This window comes from Leptopilina boulardi, unplaced genomic scaffold (assembly GCF_019393585.1).
Source record: "Leptopilina boulardi isolate dan_hultmark-lab unplaced genomic scaffold, ZJU_Lbou_2.1 LbouV2_40, whole genome shotgun sequence".
Classification (NCBI taxonomy): Eukaryota; Metazoa; Arthropoda; class Insecta; order Hymenoptera; family Figitidae; genus Leptopilina; species Leptopilina boulardi.
Genome location: NW_026137974.1, coordinates 1510819 through 1534117, shown reverse-complemented (window position 1 = coordinate 1534117; position 23299 = coordinate 1510819). Strand labels below are relative to the sequence as shown.

At 18.8% G+C, this 23299-nt stretch overlaps 3 protein-coding genes across 4 annotated transcripts; 2 read left to right on the top strand and 1 right to left on the bottom strand.

Annotated features, from left to right (window-relative positions):
* Positions 1 to 1878: 1878 nt before the first annotated feature.
* Positions 1879 to 9605, top strand: LOC127289185 (serine/threonine-protein phosphatase 2A 56 kDa regulatory subunit epsilon isoform). Its single transcript, XM_051316983.1, has 8 exons — positions 1879 to 2077; positions 2518 to 2712; positions 3444 to 3574; positions 4519 to 4636; positions 5659 to 5934; positions 7366 to 7595; positions 8134 to 8279; positions 9166 to 9605. Exons 1-7 carry the CDS (start codon positions 1952 to 1954, stop codon positions 8273 to 8275), a joined length of 1218 nt encoding a protein of 405 aa, XP_051172940.1. The 5' UTR covers positions 1879 to 1951; the 3' UTR covers positions 8276 to 8279; positions 9166 to 9605.
* A 4573-nt stretch (positions 9606 to 14178) lies between these two features.
* Positions 14179 to 17472, bottom strand: LOC127289187 (solute carrier family 25 member 45). Of its 2 annotated transcripts, XM_051316985.1 has the most exons (7): positions 17330 to 17472; positions 17032 to 17150; positions 16561 to 16672; positions 16420 to 16479; positions 15851 to 15980; positions 15585 to 15703; positions 14179 to 14503 (listed from the first exon to the last, which is right to left on the bottom strand). In XM_051316985.1, exons 1-7 carry the CDS (start codon positions 17367 to 17369, stop codon positions 14256 to 14258), a joined length of 828 nt encoding a protein of 275 aa, XP_051172942.1. In that variant the 5' UTR covers positions 17370 to 17472; the 3' UTR covers positions 14179 to 14255. The 2 variants fall into 2 exon arrangements, with proteins under 2 accessions (XP_051172942.1, XP_051172941.1); XM_051316984.1 differs by having other exon boundaries at positions 16420 to 16672.
* Positions 17473 to 17638: 166 nt separating this feature from the next.
* Positions 17639 to 22978, top strand: LOC127289196 (JNK1/MAPK8-associated membrane protein). Its single transcript, XM_051316996.1, has 4 exons — positions 17639 to 18545; positions 20980 to 21149; positions 21279 to 21355; positions 22693 to 22978. Exons 1-4 carry the CDS (start codon positions 18100 to 18102, stop codon positions 22906 to 22908), a joined length of 909 nt encoding a protein of 302 aa, XP_051172953.1. The 5' UTR covers positions 17639 to 18099; the 3' UTR covers positions 22909 to 22978.
* Positions 22979 to 23299: the final 321 nt, after the last annotated feature.

Genomic DNA, 23299 nt, shown 5'->3' with positions numbered 1-23299 from the left:
TGTAAGGATTCTCAACTAATGTCATTTCAATCTTTTGTACATTCAACCCTTGAATTTCTCTTCTTTCTCCACCTTCTTTCTTTTTTCTTTTTTTTTTCTTTTCTTTTCTTACCTCGAGGTGAGAAAAAAATTTTAATATGAAAATAATAATTAATATAATCACCATAAAAAATTATTTTTAAAAATTATTTTTCAATAAAAAAAAATAATTTGCTGTCCAAAATAAAATAATAAAAAATTCGATTAATTTTTAAATATATTTATTTTGTATTTATAGTATCGAAATATTTATTTTGGCATTTTTTTTTTATTTTTATAATTTCTTTTTATTAATTAATTTTTAATAATAATTTTATTTATTTAATTTCATCATTCTTTTTTTTATATAATAATTAATGGAACGATTAACAATTTTTTACATATAGTTAATTTTTAGAATAAATTAGATTTTTTATTTATTTATTAAAAAAATAATTTTCTGATTAATTTTAGATTTTTTAAAATTAATTAATTACATGATTAATAATTTATGAGACTAATTTTCTGAATTGTAATAATATTTTTATAATTTTGCATAAATTAATTTGCTTTCCAATTTTCGGAATTTCGTTTTATTAAAATAATTAATAAAAAAATTTAATAAAAACGTTAATAAAAACAAAAACTAACAAAATTTGTTAGTTAATTTAATTTGTAATTTTTTTTTTTTTTTTCGAAGGAAAATAAGTGAAATGATGGTTTTCCTTTTTTTAAATGAGGGGGGGGAATGTTATTTTATTTTTATTGGTATGTCAAATATTTTTATACATTGATACCACATTAGTGCATTGTATTGCTTCTTCGGAATGGCATTTGCAAACCTTAGAAAATACCCTTATATAATCTTGTATTATTTCTACTGACTTGGAACTTTTTTTTTTTTTTTTTTTTTTAATTTTTTTTTTCTCTATATTTTCAATGTTTATTAAATTTTCTATTTTCTATTTCTATTCTCAATAAAATATTTTCCTTTTTTTTTAACAAAAATAATTTTAAAAAAAATTTTGTTTCTCAATCAGAAAATAAAAAAAAATTAATTGTAATTAAAAAATAGTAGAAATAATAATAATAATTTTTTTAAATTTATTATTTTTATTTATTTTATTATTATTATTATTATTTGTTGTAGAAAGTAATTAGTTTTTACAAATTAATTATAGTAATATTCCTAATATTTTTTTTATCTTTGTATTTTTTTTTTCTCAATAATTCTTTCGAGTAAATTGAAATTAATTCGGAATAAATGTGAAAATTAATGAACGTACATTTATGACAAATTCAAAGTCAATCAATTTAAATTTAATTTTTATTGTTCAATCGTTAAGAGAGAGAAAAATACATTTTTTTTTCTTATTGTTTACAAATAAATTGTTCAAATGTCTTTTTCTTTTTTGTTTTGTTTCTAATGGCATATTTAAATGATCTTTAGAAAAACAAAAAATTACGTAGATAATAAATGAAAAATTTTTTTTTGTCATGAAGAGAAATTAATTAAAAAATAAAAAAAAATTATAATTCAAAAATTATTGTTTATGAAATAAATAAATAAATAATTTTATTTGCAATTATATATTTTTTTAATTGTATTATTATTCTAAACTGAAGTTGAATGAATTATATATTATTTGAATATATTATATATTATTTGTTAAATAAATTATTATTATTATTATTATTTACTATTATATTAATAAATAATTTTAATTTAAAAAAAATTTAATTATTGGAGTTAGACAAACAACAAAAATTTCCTTTACCATTGTTGGAAAATAATTGAAAAAATAAATTGAGAAAAAGAAAAAAAAAAAAACTAATGATCTTTTTTTTGTTTTTATCCATAGATGTTACGCCGTCGGAGCAAGAGGATTTATTCATTAGGAAATTAAAACAATGCTGTGTGACTTTTGACTTTATGGACCCAGTCGCAGATCTCAAGGACAAGGAAATTAAACGTGCGACTCTCAATGAACTCGTTGAGTACGTGACAGCAGGTCGAGGGGTACTCACTGAGTCTGTTTACCCCGAAATCATTAAAATGGTATTTACACTAATTATTAATTAACGTTATTTTTTAATTTTGCCCCAAAAAAAATTATATATTTTCTTTTTTCTTTAAATTTAATTTCATTATCATTTTTTGATGCATAATGTAAGGGATTAAAATTCAATGTAAAAGCCTAAAAAAGATATAATTTTTTTTTCTTACTACAAAAACTAATTTTTGTATAAAATTATTTTCCGTATTTTAATTTTTTTTTTTTTTATTAATTTATTATTTTTATTATTTTTATTATATTTTTATTATATTATTATTATTATTTTTTATTTTTATTGTTATTATTTTTATTGTGATTATTATGTTAAATTGATTAATTATATAATTATAAAAATATTGTAGAAATAATAATAAACTTTTTTATTAATTGAAAAAAAAAAAAAATTCTCACTGGATTTATGTTTTTCTTTTTTCATTCTCAGATCTCGGCGAACCTTTTTCGAACACTACCACCTAGTGAAAATCCAGATTTTGATCCTGAGGAGGATGACCCAACGATGGAGGCGAGTTGGCCTCATCTTCAATTAGTGTACGAGTTCTTTCTTCGATTTCTCGAATCCTCAGACTTTCAGCCTACCTATGGAAAAAAAGTTATCGAACAAAGATTTGTTTTACAGGTAATATTTTTCTCTTTTTTTTTTATTTTTTCTTTTTCTTTTATCTAAAATCGAGAAATTGGAATTTTTCCAAATTTCCATATGTTAATTATTAAAAAAAAAATTTATTAATTAAATTATTATTTATTAAATCTTAATTATTGAATATTATATAATTAATAATTAATTTATTTAAATAAATTAAAAAATTTCCTAATCACTTTTTTTTAAATTATTTTTTCAAGTCTGAAAACAAAAAACAAAACAATTTTTGTCTTTGTCGAAATTTTTATTTTCTATCGCAATAATAATAAATTTTGATAAAAATAATTTTTGCAAAAATTTGAAACCAACATTTTGTATTTTCGTTTAATTTCAATTTGAAATTTTATTATAAAAATTTCGAGAGAGAATTAATTATTTATTTTTTGTTACAAAAAAGTGGGAAATTCAAAATGTCAAAATTTAGTTAAAAATAGAAATTTATTTCGAAAGAAAAAAAATTTGTTTATATTCAGTTTAAAAAAAAATTTAATAACATAAAAAAAATACCTAATAATTACCTTAAAGTTAATAATTAATTAATTAATTAAATAAATACAAAATCTAATAACAACTTTGAAAAATTATAAATTACAAATTGTGTTAATTAAATTTTTGAAATCGACAATTAATTTTATGGAAATTTAATGTCGAAGAGTTTTTTTTTAAAAAAAAAAACAAATTTCTAATTTTTGATATATTTTTTACAGTTATTGGATCTTTTTGACTCGGAGGATCCTAGGGAAAGAGATTTTTTAAAGACAGTTTTACATCGTATTTACGGAAAGTTCCTTGGCCTTCGAGCCTTTATACGCAAACAGATAAATAATATCTTTCTTAGGTGAGTGTTTAATTTTTTTTTTATTATTATTTATCATTTATAATTTTTTAATTTTCCAAATATCATTTAATTCAACTATTTTTCTCATCTTTAATAATTTTCCTTTTTTTATCCGATAAAGTAATTAGTAATACAAAATAATATAAAAATAATATTTAATTTCAGTTTTTTATTTTATTCAAATTTTCCAAAAATACACGAAAAAAATGATATTTCTTTTTGTATTTATAATTTGATTTTTTTTTTATTTATTTTTCTTTAGTCATTCAAATTTTTGAAAAATCAACTGAGCTTTTTTGTCATTTTTGATTTTTATATAAAATGTAATAAATATAGAAAAACTGTCAAAACGAAAAGTAGTAAAAAAAAAGAAAAAAAAAATGAAGTAAATCATATATAATTCCAAGTGAAGTTTATTGAATGACCCTTTTTTTTATAGTGTTTTTCTAGATTGTAAATTTCATTCTTTAAAATTTTAAATTGAGTTAGATGGTTGCCATTTTCGTTGCTGGAAAATTTAAAGGCTTTTAACTTGGATGCAATAAACTTTGAAGCGAAATGAATCCCCTGGATTTTCATGTTTAAGGGACTTTAAAATTTTAAAAGCTCTCATATTTCATAACATTTATTATTTAAAATTATACTCTCTGTACTTTAATTCAATGGGTCTTTTTTTCAAAAAAAAAAAAAAGAAGAATTATAACTAAATTGCAAGAAAATTTCGAAATTCGTTTATTTCGAAATTCGAAATTTTTTTTAAGAAAATGTATTTTTTTTGTCCATTTTTGTAAAATTATTTTTTTATATAAAAATTTGAAAGGAATTTTTTTCAATTTTAATTTTTAATACTTGAACTTTTTTTTTTTTAACTTGTTTTTCTTAATACGGAAAAACAAATTTTTGTCTTATATTTGTTATTAATTTTTTTTCTCTTTTTTTTGCAGGTTTGTGTACGAAACGGAACACTTTAATGGAGTGGGCGAACTTCTAGAAATTCTGGGTAGCATTATCAACGGATTCGCTCTTCCGTTGAAAGTCGAACACAAACAATTCTTAGTTAAGGTATTGCTTTATTTTACTTTTTTATTTTTACTTTCAGTAATTAGTAATTGAGAAATTGAAAATAGAAAATTGAACTCAATTGTTAAAAATTTTTGCAAGTTTAACTTTGAAAAAGTTTCAAAAATTATGGAAACATGTTTTGAAAGCTGGGAATAAAAATAAAAATTACAAAAAAAAAAGAAAAAAAAAACATTTTTCGTAAATTACAAACAAATAAATAAATAAAAAAGCCAAATATTTCAAAAAACAAAATGTAAAATTAATTTCTAATTTTCAATTTTTGGTAAATAAATTATTTTGCAAAAAGTAAAAAAAATTTCACTGTTTAATATAAATAATTAGTTCAATGTTTCTATAATAATTATTTCGAAAATTAATTTTTTTTAAAAAAAGGGATAGAAAGAGAGAGAGAGAGAGAAAAAGAATGTTTGAAATATACAACAAAGATAAGTTGAATGTTTAAATTATGAGTGTAAGTTAATAATGTTTCCCGCGTGATAAGATAAGTTATTAAGTTCAAGTAGCGATTCTTGTATTGGAAATATATTTATTGATATATTTTTGTCATTGTGATACTTATTTAATTTTTGCTATTCATCGATTTTTGAAATTCATTTTGTTTATTGAGAAAATTAAAAATCGAATTTAAAATTACAAATTAAAAAAAAATTCTAATTTCCAAACGTTAAATTATTATTATTATTATTATAGATTATAAATTTATTCAATTAATTATTATAAAAGTAAATAAACAAATTCTAATTAAATTTCAAAAAAAAAACTCTTAACAAATTTTCTAAATATTAAATAAGTAGAAATAATTCCAAGTAAATTTTCTGAATAAAAAATAAATTGTAAGTAAATTTCTAAATAAAAAAATGAAAAGAAAAATTAAAAAAAGAAATAGAATTTAATAATTATATAAAATTGAATAAATTGGAAAAAAAATAATAAATAAAAAGAAATTAAAAATGAAGAGAAGTGAAATAAGTGAAAAAAAAATGAATTAATTGAAATTTCAGGTGCTTTTACCTCTACATAAGGTGAAGTGTTTGTCACTTTATCATGCACAGCTTGCGTATTGTGTGGTGCAATTTCTGGAAAAAGACGCAACACTAACGGAGCCAGTGATTCGAGGTCTTCTGAAATTCTGGCCTAAGACATGCAGCCAGAAAGAAGTCATGTTCTTGGGAGAAATTGAGGAGATACTCGATGTCATAGAACCTAGCCAATTTGCTACAATACAGGAGCCTCTTTTTAGGCAAATTGCACGTTGTGTTTCGTCACCTCATTTTCAGGTAAATTGACAAAAAAATTTTTAATCCTAACAAAAAATTAAACAATTTTTTAACAATTTTTTAACAATTTTTTAACAATTCTATTCAATAATAACAAAAAAAATCTAATTTTTCTACAAGAGACGAAAAAGTAATATTGTTTTTGGTAAATTTTATATTTTGTTGGGGTTTGTTTTACGTTTCTTTTTTTTTTGAAATCGATAATGATTGGAGAATATTATTTATAAACGTTACTAATTTCTGTCATTTTCGTCTTGTGAACTGTTAAATTAATGTTTGGGGAAAATAAATAGCAATATGTAAGTAGGACAATGTCTGTTTCGATATTTCGAATATATATATTCTGAATTAAATTCACTTACTACGTTTGTCAATTGTTTTGCATAAAATCAATTGTGCCAAGTTGATTTCTTTACGATCATATTTTATAGTTGATTGCTTCTAATTTTATCCATTCTCTATATCAATAAAATGAGCACGTTATTTATATTCATGAACAAAAAAATTCTCTATTTTGAAAATTTACCTAATTTTCTTTTAAATTTTTTTTATTAGAATTTGTTATTTAAAAAAAAATCAATAAATTACCGTTTTTTTTCTTTTTACATTTTTCAATTTTATTTCTACTTTTTTTTTCTTTTTTTAAATTTATTTCTATTTTATTTTCTTTTTTTCTTTTTTTAATTTTATTTCTACTTTTTTTTTCTTTTTTTAAATTTATTTCTATTTTATTTTCTTTTATTTATTTATTTATTTATTTATTTAAATACACGGGTTTTAAAAGAACCCTTGAAATATAGAAATATAAAAGATATAATGAAAAAATTAACGCACTTTTTTTCTTTTTTTAATTTTATTTCTACTTTTTTTTTCTTTTTTTAAATTTATTTCTATATTTTATTTTCTGCAATTGATTTTTTTCTTCTTTTTACTAGGTTTTCAAAAATTAATTTTCCCTTTTTTCGAAAACACTGTTTTTCATTTTTAAAATCTATTTTTAAAAAATGAAAATTAATATATTTCTTAATTTTTTTTTCACTCTGGTGTAGTTAACAATATTTATCAATGATTAGAGAAAATATAAAATAGAAAAAGTAATTTTTGAGAGAAATAGAAATAAAAAAATTTTTTTCTTTTAAAATTTATTAACTGCGAAATAAAATAGTTTTTCTTAATTGTTTTGATCATAAACGTATTTTTCCAATAGTAGAAAAGATAATAAAAAATAATTATTTTAATATTCTATTAATAAATAGAAAAAAAATAGAAAATAGTAATAGGAAAAAAATTTCAAAACTATTAATAATAAATTATTTTAGTAGTAAAAATATTGAAGAAAGCATATAGAAAAATTTATTTATTATTTTTCCAAGTCATCGTTGACCATTTTTTTTTTTGCAAATGAAAATGTTAAAAAGAAATTATTTTCAGGTTGCTGAGAGAGCATTGTACTTGTGGAATAATGAGTATATTATGTCACTAATCGAGGAAAATAATCTCGTTATAATGGGAATTATGTTCCCTGCATTGTACAGAATTAGTAAAGAACATTGGAACCAAACGATTGTGGCCCTCGTTTACAATGTTCTCAAAACATTTATGGAAATGAACAGCAAATTGTTTGACGAACTTACTGCCACCTACAAATCAGAGAGGCAAAAGTAAGAAACTTTTCTTTTTTTTTTTTACAATTTTCAAAAAAATAAATCTTTTTCTGTTTTAAATTTAAATTTTTTTTTAAATCTTTTGCTTAGTTTCTATTTTTTTTATAAATTAGTCAACTAAAAATTTTGGATTAAAATTTTTTTTATTTCCAAGTATTTTAATTAAAATTAATTATTAATATTTATTGTTTTTAATTCTTATTTTATTATCATTGCCTTTTAATTATTTTTTATTTATCTTTACTGTGTTTATTTATTTGTATATTTATTTTTTTATTATTATTTATTAGTAGTCCACTTCTTTCGGTTTTTGAACGAAATTTTGGTTTTTTAAATTCTTTAAATTTTCCTTGATTAATAATTAATTATCAAAATTATTTATTTGAATTGTTATAAATATTAATAAAATTTGAAAAAAAACTATTTTCAAAATTTTATTAAATTGATGATAGAAAGAATTAATTTAAAAAATTTTAATTGTTTGTATTAAAAAAGAAAGACAAAAAAAAACAAAAAAAAAATGACAAAATTGCAGAGAAAAGAAACGAGAGAAGGAGAGAGACGAACTTTGGAAAAGATTAAATGAACTGGAACTTGAACGGCGCGGTGCAATAATGGCGGCTCCAAATAATTCTGTTCCTGTTTCAACTGCACCTGCAACACGAGCCCGACCCTGAGCTAGTAAGATTTTTCTTTTTTTTTTTTCTCTCTTTCATTCAAGAACAGTTTTTTTTTTATCTTTTTAAAAACTAAATCGGAAACGAGTAATTGAAAAATAGGAAATAATATCCGTTAGAAAAAAATTTATATTACAAAAAATTATATTAACTGAATTTTTATTTAAACGAAATTTCTGTTTTTTAACTAAATTTTTATATTTAATAGAATTTTATTAATTTTTATATTTAATAGAAAATAGAATTTTATTAATTTCTATATTTAATAGAAAATAAAATTTTATTAACTTTTATATTTAATAGAAAATAGAATTTTATTAATTTCTATATTTAATAGAAAATAGAATTTTATTAATTTTTATATTTAATAGAAAATAGAATTTTATTAATTTGTAGTTTTTTAAAAAAAATGAAATTTCTTTTTTTTTTTTAAACAGAATTTTTATATATTTAATAGTATTTCATTAATTTGGATTTTTATTTTAAAAGAAATTTCTATTTTTAACAGAATTTTTGTATTTAGTAGAATTTTTTATAATTATAATATAATATCAATTTTTATAAAAATAAAATTTCTATTTATTTACCAGTTTTTATATTTAATAGAATTTTATTAATTTGCATTTTTATAAAAATTAAATTTTGTTTTTTTTTTCTTTTTAAGAAAATTTTTACTATTATTATATTATATAATGTTATATTAGCTCTAATTTTATAAATATTATGTCTAATTTTTCAAAATTAGTTGAATGTTTTTTTTTGTGTGTTAAACAAACAAAAAAAATTATTAGAAAAAAATAATTTAATTTAATTAAAATAAAAATCAATTCGACAAATTTAATATTTAATCCTAATTTTGATAGTTTCTTTCTTTTTCTGTTTGTTTACAGGCGAGAAATCACAATCATGTCACCCAGTCGTTAGATCTTAGTTTACGTCGAGGAAATAAAAAAAAAAAAATATAATTAAAAAAAAAAACAAAAAAAAAAACAAAAAAAAAAAATTGTCGTTGTTAGAAGAGAACCAGAATTATCTCACGGTGGCTTGTCTTGACGTAATAATAATAATAATAATAATAATATTAATATTAATAATAATAATAATAATAATTAAAAGAAAAAAAAAACTCCTTAGTTGATCTTGTCCTCTTCATAATACTGGACAAAAAGCAATTTGATCAACTTTATGGAGCGACAGAGAGAGAGAGTGTGTGTGTGTGAATGAAAGAAAAAAAAGTGAGAAAATGAGAAAATCGGAAAATTAGAATGAAAGAAACCGAAAGTAAAAATGAAAAAGAGAGAAAGAAAAAATTCCCCACTTGCCCCTCCCCCCCCCCCCAAAAAAAACGGAAAAATCGCGAAAAAAATCTTTTACTTCTCAAAAATGGGATTTTTAATTTTTTTTTTCTATTAAATAATAAAAGACCTATTGTACAATTTTTATTCTCTTTTTTTTTTTTTTGACGGCAATATCAATTTGCATGATTCAGTGTAAAAAAAAAAAATATTATTATTATTATTATAAGAAGAAAAATGTTTTCTTTTCTTTCTTTCTTTGAAGTAAAAAAAAAAAAATTTTTTGCCATTCGATCAGTGGCGAAAAAAAATGACAGAAAAGAAGAGTTAAAAAAAATGTTTTTCTGCCTTTCGACGAAGGGAAAATTTTCTTTTTTTTCCAAATGGGAGACACGTTGTTTGAAAAATGTACCATATATTCATATATTATTATTATTATTAACGATAAATATAACAGAAAAAAAATAAATAAATAAAGAACATAATAAAATTAGGTAAAATATAAAAATACATCATATTTATATATATATTTATATATAAATGGCAAAAAAAAAAATATAAATATAAATAAATATGAATATACAGGACGTTCTTCTATAGATTTCTCGATGGTTTTTTTTTTTTTTTTTTTTTTCCTTTTCTCTTTTTCCCTCCGACCCCTTTTTTTCCACCCGAGAAATTTGATAGTGACGATCTTATATATATAGTATATAAATATATATATAAATATAAATGTATATATTATATAAATATAAATATTGCATATATAAATATATATTTATGTATATATATATATATATATATATGTATATATTTATATATATTATATAAAAAAAAATATAGTATACAAAAAATATAGTAAAGCGAGAGAGGAGTCATAGAAAATAAGCGCGCGCGCGAAAAAAACAAAAAAAAAAATTGTCTCCAAAAAAAACCGTTAAAAAAATATTTCTGCATTTATATCTGCAGATTGACAATTTTTTTTTCTTTTCCTCCCAAAAATCCTGCAATGAAAATCGTGCGCGAAAAACGGATTATAAAAAAAATTATAAAAGTAAAAAACGAATTCAAAATCGCGAGAGAATGAGAGAATTTTTTTTTTTTTTTTTTTCTAAAAAAAGAAAAATTGTAAGTGTGCGAGAGAGAAAGAGACGCAATTTAAGATGAATAAATGATATGACAAGAGGGACAAAGAATAATTACAATAAAAAAAAAATAAAAATAAAAAAAAAGAAAGAAATTCAATTGTACCCAAAAAAAATATCCATGGTTGCTTATTATAAAAAATATACATGAAAATAAATAATAGAGATCTAACGCGTCAGATTTATTGGAGCTGTGCTCCTCTTTTTCTCAAAATAAAAAGAAAAAAAAAAATGAAACAAAAAACTTACAAATGAAAGAAATTAAAATTGAATTCGATTTTTTTTTTCAAACGACGAAAAAACAGAGTAAAATTATATAAAAAAAAAATAAAAGACTTTTCTAACCGATGCATAATGAAATAGGGTTTAAAATAAAGAATTAAAAAAAAGTTACTCGATGAAACTAAAAAGTTTTATCTAAGAGAAATAAATAAGAATTAGTGTTTTCGAAATAATGAAAATGCATTTTTTTTTTTTTTGAGGGGAAATTTATAGAAAATTTTTTCTGAATTAAAAAAAAATCTGATAAATAAATTTACGTAGTAAATTAAATTAAAAATTTATTTATAAATTTTAATAATTTATTATGATTTTAATTATTAGAATTAGAATTTTATAAATTTTTGAAAATTTTTACAATTTTTTCGAATTTATAAATTGCTTTCTCATAAATAAATTTAAATAGTAAATTATTTTATTAAGAATTTATTCTTAAGTTTTTAAAAATTAGGATTTTGTAAATTTTAATAATTAGAATTAAAATTTTTTAAAAATAATTTTAAAAATAATTTTTTAAAAAATTTAATAAGTTTTAATAATTTACAACAATTTATTTATAAAATTATTTTCTTTCTTTGCCAAATAATTTACTATTCGTTTTATTTATGTTAATTAAAAAAAGAATATTGTAAATTTTGAAAAAATTTCATTAAAATGTTTTAAAAAAAGGAAAAAATTTCCAAGTTTGTAAAATACTTTTTAAATGTTTAATTTACAAAAAAAAAAAAATTATTGTACAGTTAATTATATATAATGGGAATTTTTTATATACTCTAGTGTTAAAAAAAAAAAATATTTAAGTTTTTCGTCTTTAAAAAATTCGAATGTCAGTTATAAATTTGAAATTTACAAAATTTAGAAAGAAAAGGAAAATTATTTTAGAAAATTAAGAATTAGAAAATATAAATGACGTTTGAAAAAAAAATATATATATATATTAGTTATAGAAATTATTACGTTTCAAATATTTGAAAAAAAAAATTTTTTCCCTTTTAGTTAAAGTTATAAATTTAGAATTTATTATAGAAAATTATTTAATTACTTTCAGTTAAATAAATTTTACTAAAAGAAAAGAAATATTTTATCTATTTTAAAAGGAATAAAATTTTTTTTGAAAGATGAACAAAAATGAATTGTAAAACAAAAAAAAATTAGAAAATAATTAATTAATAATTATTTTATAAAATTAAAAAAAAAGTGCATTTTCAATTATTTCGAACACAAGAGTTAAAGATAATATTAAAAATAAAAAAAAATAGAGACCTAGTTAAAAAAAGAAACATCCGTCTCGATTGCCGAAACATAAAAATCGCATAATATCATTACTTCTGTTTTTTTCTATATCCACTTGTTTTTTTTTTAAGAAAAAATTCTCCCCCCCCCTCCTTCTTTTTGTAATAATAATAAATACCTAATAATTAATAATAATAAATAAATAAATAATAAATAAATAATAATGTAAAACTTGGAATAATTTTTGCCTCGTAGTTGCCTGCGTCACATCCACGAAAAAAAAAAATATTTAAATAATAATAATAGAGATGTTGACTCGCTCTCCCAAAATAGACATTTTTTATAATATACATAATATAAATAATAATAATAATAATAATAACACGTGAATGTTGAAATTTTCTTTTTCATTCTGTGATTCTTTTCCCTTTTCAGTAATATATATATATATATATATAAATATATATTTAAATAAATGAAAAAAAAAAGAATGGAAAAAAAATATTGCTTACTCGCGTACAAATCTTAAGAAAAAAAAAAAAAAATAGGCGTATTCGAAAAAAAAAATTCGATTGTTTTACACAATATTATTATAATTATATATATAAAATATATAACGCATATATAATTATAAAAGTGAAAAAAAATAATATATAAACTATATATTATATATGTAATTATAATAAATAAAAATGAATATATTTATAATTTTACCATTTTACCAACTAGTTTATAATAAGAAATTAAGAGCAAAAAAAAAAAAAAAATGGTTACTCTCCACTTGCAAGAGCTCGCTGTACAAAGGATTAAAAAAAAAAATAATAATTATAATAATAAAATACAGTGGAATTTGATATAATGGATCCAATTTTTTTCGTCAAAATAGTCATAAAACATTCTTATTTTGTAAATTTAAAAAAAAATTTATTTTATTAAATTATTAAATTGCAAAAAAACATTGAAGAAAAAATTTCCAACTTTAAAAATTTGTTTTTTTTTTGCAAAAAGCTGTTAAATTTTTTACATTAAAAATAATTTATTTATTTATTTATTTATTTGGAACATAACGGGACATGTCCCCAAATAATTTTTGAAACAATAAATGAATGTTTTGGTAAAATTTTTCAAATATTCAAGTTTTTGCAAAAATTTATGAAAAAAAAACAAATACTTTCTTTTTTTTTTTTGTAAAAATTATTGAGTTTATAAATTATAAATTAAAAATTTATTAAGAATAATAATTAATATTTAATTAATACGGACGATTATTTTTTTAATTAATTTAAAATTTTTAGGTACAAATAAAAAAGAAAATATATTAAATAATAAATACGATCAAGTTTCGTACAATAAATAAGTAAATATTAATTAATATTTATTTATTTACAAGTAAACGTATTTTTGGAAAAAACAAAATATTAATTAATTAATATTTATTAATCGAAAATTAATATTTAATTAAACAAAAATTAAATTAATATTAAATTATTTCTTAAGAAAAAAATGTTTGAAAAAATTCTTTTTGGAAAGTGAATAATAATTTTATGTTACAAAGAAAAAAAATAAAATAATTATATTTATTAATATTTATTAATTGGAATATTAATATTTATTTAAAAAAATATTAAATTATTGAATAAGAAATTAAAACCGAATTATTTAATAATAAATTAATACCGAATTATTAAATAATAAATTAATATTAAATTATGTATGTATAAAATTAATATTAAATTATTATTTAATAAAAAAAATGAGAAAATTCTCCTTTTTTGAAAATTGAATTGAATTTTCTCAATATTATTTTACATAACAATTTCATTTCAAAAAATAACATTTTTTTCAATTTCTATTTGTTTGATAAAAATTATTTAATTATAGAAAAAAAAAGAAGATGATTTTTTTTCTGTTTAATGTGATTTTTTTTCTCTATTATAGATTTGCAGTCACAAATACAATGAGCGAAAAAAAAAACAGAAACACAAGGATAATGAATTGATTTTTCTTTTTTGTTTTTGTAGTTTTTTTTCAGTGATGAATGTGGGGAACGAGAATTTTCATGAGAAGATGATAGCCATAAAAAATAGCAGCATTAACGGGAATCGAACGAAGAGTAATCATCGTTGTTCCTTTAAAAAAGCCATGAATACCTTCATTTTTATATAAACGATAACAACAATCAATCATTCCTTTGTATTGACGATTATGAAATTCATCGGCTTGAATTCTCGATTTGACAGTATCAAATGGAATTACCGGCAACCAAGACAAAACACCTAGATTTTTATTTTTTTTTCCATTTTAATCAAAAAAAAAAAAAAAAAAGAAATAAAGAAAATTTTATTTTTCCATTTTAATAAAAAGAAAAAGAAAATTTTATTTTTCCATTTTAATAAAAAGAAAAAGGAAAAGAAAATTTTATTTTTCAATTTTAGTACAAAAAAGGCAAAATTTTATTTTTCCATTTTAATAAAAAGAAAAAGGAAAAGAAAATTTTATTTTTCAATTTTAGTACAAAAAAGGCAAAATTTTATTTTTCCATTTTAATAAAAAGAAAAAGGAAAAGAAAATTTTATTTTTCAATTTTAGTACAAAAAAGGCAAAATTTTATTTTTCCATTTTAATAAAAAGAAAAAGGAAAAGAAAATTTTATTTTTCCATTTTAATAAAAAGAAAAAGAAAATTTTATTTTTCCATTTTAATAAAAAGAAAAAAAAAATTTTCCATTTTAGTACAAAAAAGGCAAAATTTTATTTTTCCATTTTAATAAAAAGAAAAAGGAAAAGAAAATTTTATTTTTCCATTTTAATAAAAAGAAAAAGAAAATTTTATTTTTCCATTTTAATAAAAAGAAAAAAAAAATTTTCCATTTTAGTACAAAAAAGGCAAAATTTTATTTTTCCATTTTAGTACAAAAAAGGGAAAATTTTATTTTTCCATTTTAATAAAAAGAAAAAGAAAATTTTATTTTTCCATTTTAGTAAAAAAAAAGGCAAAATTTTATTTTTCTATTTTAGTACAAAAAAGGGAAAATTTTATTTTTCCATTTTAATAAAAAGAAAATTTTATTTTTCCATTTTAGTAAAAAAAAGGCAAAATTTTATTTTTCCATTTTAGTAAAAAAAGGCAAAATTTTATTTTTCCATTTTAGTACAAAAAAGGGAAAATTTTATTTTTCCATTTTAATAAAAAGAAAAATTAAATTTTATTTTTCCATTTTAATAATAATTTAGTTCAATGAAAATTTTAATTTTCAAAAAAACAAAAAAAATTTTTTTTTGAATTTAATTGATGAATTAATTTAATATTTATTATTAAATTTGTAATTTTTCCAAGAAAAAAAATTTTTTTTTTCACCTGCAATTCCACCGGCGACAAGAATTTCCAAATTTCCCGGTTTCAAATTTTCTTCACCATTTAAATTGTAACGAAAATATTGATAACTCACCATATAAATTGAATTGGAAATAATGTCCCTGATTTTATTTGGAAAATAATAAAATAAATTTTCTTTTTTTTTTATTTTTTTTTTTTTGAAAAAATAGAGAATAAAAATTATTATTAATTATTTATTATAATTTTTAGAAAAAAAGAGAAGAGTAATACAAAAATAAAGGCGTTACCTCCAAATTGTCGGTACAGCACCGATAAAAAAGCCACTAATTCCATATTTTTGATAAACATCACGACTCGTAAGATAAGTACTACTTTTTTTTCTCTCATTATTTTCATGTAATTTCATTTTGTTTTTGCCTTTATTTTTTTTCCAAAAAAAATAGTCATTTTTAAATAATTTTTAAATTGTATTTTATTTAAATTAATTTTTAAATATTTATTTTAATTTTTATTTGTTTATTAATTTATTAATAAAATAACAAAAGAATTTTTTATTTTTTAAATTTATTAATTTTTTTGAAATATTTAATAATTTATTTATTATTAACATTCAGTTGTTAATTAATTAATAATAAATTATTAAATAATTATTGTTATATTATTAATAATAAATTATTTAATAATTATTGTTTATATTATTAATAATAAATTATTAATTAATAATAAATTATTAATTAATTATTGTTATATTATTAATAATTATAAAAAAAATTGTAATTAAAATATTAATTAATTGGTAAAAATAAAAATTCAAATAATAATAATAAAATAATTTAAAAAATTGGAAAAAAAATACCTTTTCCAGTTTGAATTCTAATTTTAATAAGTTCACTGGGACATGAAATGAAACTTTGCGCTAATCCACCAATAGAACCGGATAGAAAATTATCATAATAATAACCATTATTTGTTGGAAGAATATTATTTGAATTGTTACCGCGTTTATTTTGTAATGAATTTAAACAAATTGCATAGACACCAAAAAAAACGGCATTTAAAATTCCTGATGACATCAAGGGGAAATACATTCCTTTATACAGGCCTGAGATCTAAATTTTTCAAATTCTATTAATTCTTTTTTTAATTTTCATAACAAAATTTTCATTTAAAAATTTTCTTTTCTTTTCAAAAGAAATTTCTTTATTTAAATTTAATTCCAATAATTTTTAACAATTTTCAAATTGCAAACAATTTTTTATCTAATAATTTAACCTCAAAATCGAAATTTTATCGAAACGAAATAAGAAAAAATTCGATTTTTATAATTTTGAGGTTAAAATTTTTATTTTTTTTAAATATTTCCGTTTGTTATTATTATTATTATTATTATTATTATTATCGAAATATGATTAACAATAAGGCTTTATTCAAAGAATTAAAAGTATAAATTTGAAAATAAAAAACTTACTCCATTTTTTGCGACAATAATTTTGACACTTTCTTTTACTGATAAACGTTGATATAAACTCATTTGCTGCTCTGTTTTAATCGTATCCATTGGATGGCCAACTATTACACCAAAAATACCTAATAATAGAGTTAAAAAAATGTTTAAAAAAAGTCATTTTTTGAATCGCGCATGGATCGCAAGTTATGCGCGATGTAAACAATAAATTTTTTAGGTTAGGTTCGTATCAGAAAAGCAACAAAAAATTTTACAAAAATGATTACATCTTATGAAAAAAATATTTAAATTTTTTTCTCACCAGCACCCCATCCTGCAATGAAAGCTGCAAAATTATCCATTTACATTATGAGAATTATAAATTAAAATCGCGATTTTTGAGCATTTTTTTTTATTTTTATACAATTTTCATTAAAAAAAAAAAAAAAAAAGTATCCAGTTAGAATATCTAAAATTTGAGAAAAGGAACAAAAACTGTCGTCAGAATATAATTCACTTGTTATTTATTTTTTTTTATTTTTTTTGTATTTCACTTTTTTTCAAATTTAAATAATATTCCCGCGCAATGCGCAGGAGTGAATCTGCGCGAACGGAATGCGCATTAACTCCTGTGTATGTGTTTTGAGACAAAACTGTGTGTGTGTGTGAACTGTCAAAAATCACTAAAAATGACGAAATCAAAATAAATTCTCACATTTAAACAATTAATTTTCATTCACCGTCAAAGTATTCAGTTTAATAATAACCAAAATTCTTTTCCGCGAATCAGTGAAAATCGTTTCTTTAAAAAAAAATGTCTCTCAAAGTAAAACCTAACCTCAAACGTCATGAGAATTTTTCTTTCAAATTATTATTTTCCAATATTATGTAGCATTTCTCTCTTTTTTTTCGGGGGAAAAAAAAAAAAAATACTTTTGAAAAATAATTTTTCAAAATACAATGAAAAATTATAAATGACATAAAAAAAGTTATTATCATTTTTTTTGTTCTTTACAAATTTTTTTGTTTATGACGAAAAAAAAAAGAAGAAGAAAAGTGTTCGTGTGAAAATCTATAAAAAAAAATAAAGAAATGAGTGTCTTAATGCGTTGTCCGGGTATTTATTGTGGTCGTGAATTATTTATCGATGGCAATTGGAGTGATTGTGGTGCGTGTCCCCGTGGTTATAGGACAAATTTATCATCGGCATGCGTTCCATGTGAGGATACACCAGTCTTTTATGATTGGCTTTATCTTGGTTTTATTGCAATATTTGCACTTGTTTTACATTGGTTTTGTATTGATATGGTTGCAATGAGACGTAATATACCAAAAGAAGTTATTGCATTACATTGTTCGGCAATTATTGAAATAATTACAGCATCAATTATTACATTACAATTAATTGATCCAATTGGATCATTTAATATTCGTTCGTGTCGAACACAAAAATTATCCGATTGGTATACATTGTTGCACAATCCAACGCCAAATTATGAAAAAACTCTTCACTGTACACAGGAGGCGGTTTATCCACTGTAAGCACGTTTTTATTTTATAATAATAATAATAACAAAAATAATAATAGTAGGCAATAATAATAATAATAATAATAATAATAATAATATTAATAACAAAAATAATAATAGTAGATAATAATAATAATAATAATAATAGTAGGCAATAATAATAATATTAAGAACAAAAATAATAATAGTAAATAATAATAATAATAATAATAACAAAAATAATAATAGTAGGTAATAATAATAATAATAATAATAATAGTAATTAAATTAAAATTAAATATTAGAAAATAATGTATAAATTACAATAATAACTTGTTTTTGACTTTATATAATAAACAATTTAATTGTTAAAAAAAATAGAGGGGAATTGATGGGAAATAATATAAATAGTAAAACTTCAAGTGTAAAACGAAGAAATAAATTTTATTCTTTATTATTAAAAAAAAAAATAGAGTAAAAATTGCAAATTATTTATTTTTATCTCGATTATAATATATCGAATTTTTTTCAAATCTAAGAAATATTAATTTAAAATATTTCATTTTTCTTCAAAATTATATTTTTCATTTGTGCCATTTTAATTTTATTTATTTATTAAAATTAAAAACTCGACTTTTGAAATTAAATTTTATTAATGAATTCATTAAATTCTTTAATAAAATTACGTATTAATTTGATTATTAGAAAAAATAATTTTTAAAAATAAAAAAAAACACTATTTTTGGTGTAATAATAATAATTGATAATAATAGATAATAATAATAATAATAGATAATAATAATAATAATAATAATAATAATAATAAATAAATAACGTCGATGAAGTTAAAAACGATTAAAAATAAACAAAATAATTTTCCACGTAGAAAATAAAATATTTTTTTCCCCTAAAAATTGTTCTTTTAAAAATTTTGTTCATTAAAAAAAAAAAGGTTGCAAAAAATTTTTTCACTCAAAAAATTATAATAATTTGTATTTGAAATTATTTTACTTTTCTGAATCGTTGATCAATAATAATTATAATCAACGATTTAGAAGACTGTCAAGGCCTCGGATTATACGACTTTTTCCGACTTTTTTTTTCAAATATACGACATTTATCGACTTATTTTAATAAAATGGGACTTTTTCGACTTTTTTTACATTTAAAAAAAAAAAAATTTTTTTTAACAAAATACGTTTTTTTTTTTTTTAAGTGCAGATCTTCTTTAAAATTCTTCTTAATTTCAATTATTTAACAAATTTTAGAACTAAAATTCCTCATTAAATTAATTTTTTTTTTATAATTTTAATGAAATTTATCACAAATTCAATATTATCTACAACTATTTTTCAATTAAAATTTATATGAAATTTAATAATTGTTTATAATTTTAAGAAAAATTGGCAAATAAAATTATCAAAAAAAATTTTTAATTCAAAATCACTTGAAATTTAATTATTTGCAAAAAATTTCAATTAAATTCAATTATTTTCAAAATTTTCAATTCCAAATTAATTAAAATTCAATTATTTCCAAAATTTTAAATTCTGAATTAATTAAAATTCAATTTTTTTCAAAAAATTTCAATTCAAAATAAACTAACATTCAATTATTTCCCAAATTTAAATTCAAAATCAACTAAAATTTAACTACATTTCAATTGTTTTTCAAAAATTTCAATTCAAAATAAACTAAAATTCAATTATTTTAAAAAATTTCAATTAAAATTCAATTATTTTCAAAATTTTCAATTCCAAATTAATTAAAATTCAATTATTTTCACAATTTTAAATTCTGAATTAATTAAAATTCAATTTTTTTCAAAAATTTAAATTCAAAATCAACTAAAATTTAACTAAAATACAATTATTTTCCAAAATTTTATTTGAAATTTAATTATTTTAAAAATTTTCAATTTAAAATCAACTAATTTCAATTGTTTTCCAAAATTTCAATTTAAAATCAACTAAAATTCAATTATTTTCCAAAATTTCAATTCAATATAAATTGAAATTCAATTTTTTGAAAATTCAACTATGTGAAATCATTTTTTTTTCAAAACATAAATTATTTTTAGTTCTGTAAAATTTAATTATTCTCTGAAAATTAACAAAATCTTTTGATATTCAATTATTTTTAATAATTCTTAATAAGGTTCTTATAGAATTATTCTTATTACAGAATTAATAAAATGAATTTAATATCTAATAACATTAGTTATTTAAAATAAAATATTTATTAACCAATTAAATTTTGTTAAAATTGAAAAAATCGACAAAAATGACTTTTCTTGTGCCTTAAAGTCAATCCGAGGCCTGAGAAGATAAAAAGTAAAGAAAAAACTTCACCAACGTAATAATATGATAAAATTTTTACTAAAAAAAAAATTTAGTTATTTTTTGTTTGTTTTTTTTTTTTGTTTGATTATAAAAAATTACCTTTTTTTTTTGTTTTTTCTCAGATATACAATGGTGTTTATATTTTATGCATTTGGAATTTTAATAATGCTTCTACTAAGGCCGTTGATAGCGAGAAAATTTCTACCAAAACAGGGAAAATTTTCAATTTACGCGGCATTATATTTTTTTCCAATTTTTGCATTATTTCATGCAATTGGAGGTGGACTTATATGTAAGTTTATTGTTATTTTAAAATTAATTAATATTTTTTTCCCCTATTTTTTTTAAAATATTTAATTTTTCTTCATTTATTGATTTTATTTTTTAATAAACAAAAAAAAAAATATATATATATTTACAGATCATTCGTTTCCATATATCACAATTGTGTTGTCTGCTCTCTCAAACGCGGCGCATTTTGCTTTCAAACTAAATCAGGTAAATCAAAATACACAATATTTAATATATAATTAATATATATTATATTGAAAAAAATTTATTTTATTCAAAATAATTCGTTAATCAAGTAACGAATTGTACAAATATTTGTAAATTCTTTATTTTATTCTTTTTTAATATAGATTATAATCTATTATTTATTTGTGTATTAAATAATTATTACTTTATTTGTAAATTTTTTTATTACTTTATTTATAATAATTATTTTAAAAAATTTTTATTTATTATTCTTTTAATTTTAAAAATTAAAAATTTAATTTATTAACATTGAAATTGCTTTTAAAAATTCAATTAAAAAATTTTTTATTATTAAATTTTATTTTCTAGAAAAAAAGTACCTTATTTAAAAAATTTAATTGGTACAATTAAATTATTTTTAAAATTTAATTAATTTGGAAAATTGGTTAATTTCACTTTTTTTTTGTAATTTTTAATAAACAATAATTAATTCTTTCAAATTTATTAATTGGAATATAATTCAAATTTTATGAAATAACAGATTTTTTTAAAGAAAATTTAAAAATAATTGAAAATACCAAATTATTGAATTTTATTTGCTGATTAATTTTCAAAATTTTCGTTTATTTGGGAAAAAATTCTCCCGGTTCGAAAAAATAAAATTGCAGTTAAAAATACGTTTTTTTATTATTAATTAAAATAAATAATTTTTTATAAACAAAAATTTTCAATAATTTCCTACCTCGTTGTAAATAAATAGTAATAATTTGTTAATTATAGTAGAATAAATTTATAATAATTTTTTTTCTCTATTTAATTTCAAATTATTTAATTCATTAATTTTTTTAGGCAAATTTTATTTATTTATTTTTATTTAATTATATTAAAGGAACTTAATTTGACTTAAGACTTTTTGGTAAATTCTAATTTAATAATAATTGTAACTATTATTATTATTATTATTATTTATTAATTAAGCTTCAGCCTTTCGGCCCAGAAGTGGACTTGGTTTAATAATTGTAACTATAAATTAAAAAAAAAAAAAAAATTAAAGAAAATTTGATTTAAAAGTTTTAAAGTCAATTTTAATTTCATTGTTTTTTTTTAATTTCAAAAGGGAATTTTTTTTTTATTAGCATTAATTTTGTTAAGGCAAATTTTTTTTTAGTAATGACAATTATTTTTTTCTAATTGAAAAAAAGCGTTTTTTTTCTAATTTTATTTATTTAATATGTGAATTTTTTTTGTTATTAACAATTATTTTTTTCTGATTGAAAAATTGTTTTTTTTTTTTTTTTCGAATGAATCGAAATTGTGTAAGTTTTTGATTAAAAATTTTGTCTTTCTCCTTCTCCCAGACAATGAAATCGTTGATCTTCAGTTCGGTTTCGGATGTGAAAAATATAATAGTTATAGTTGGCCATTGGCTTTTACATGGCTATGGTGTAATGTCAGCGGCAACACTTCATGGAATTACACTTCATCCGGCAATGTTAATTTTAGTTCCATTGCCAGCGTTATTTTACATTCTCACTGCCAGGTTTACTGATCCACATAGACTTCAGGAGAAATGATGAAATGAACTTTTTATTATTATTATTATCATTGCAAACGAATAAAAAAAAAAGAGTTCCATTTCTTGTATATATAAATATTGTACAATTGTATATAGTACAACAATTATGTTATGTTTGTTAATAAAACGAAAAAAATTTCCTACTAAGAGTAACAAAAAAAAAAAACTTATTTGTTGCTGCTACTTAAATTTTTTGTTAATTTTTCATTAATAATTGTATAATATATAATTTTATTTACATAGAATAATAATTTTCTCAAAAAAATTAAATTATCACGAAAAAATATTTAATAAAATTTATTTCGGTTTCTAATTATAATTTTCATTTTATTTATATTAAAATATTATATAAATAATATTCTATATTATATTTTATTAATTTATTGGAA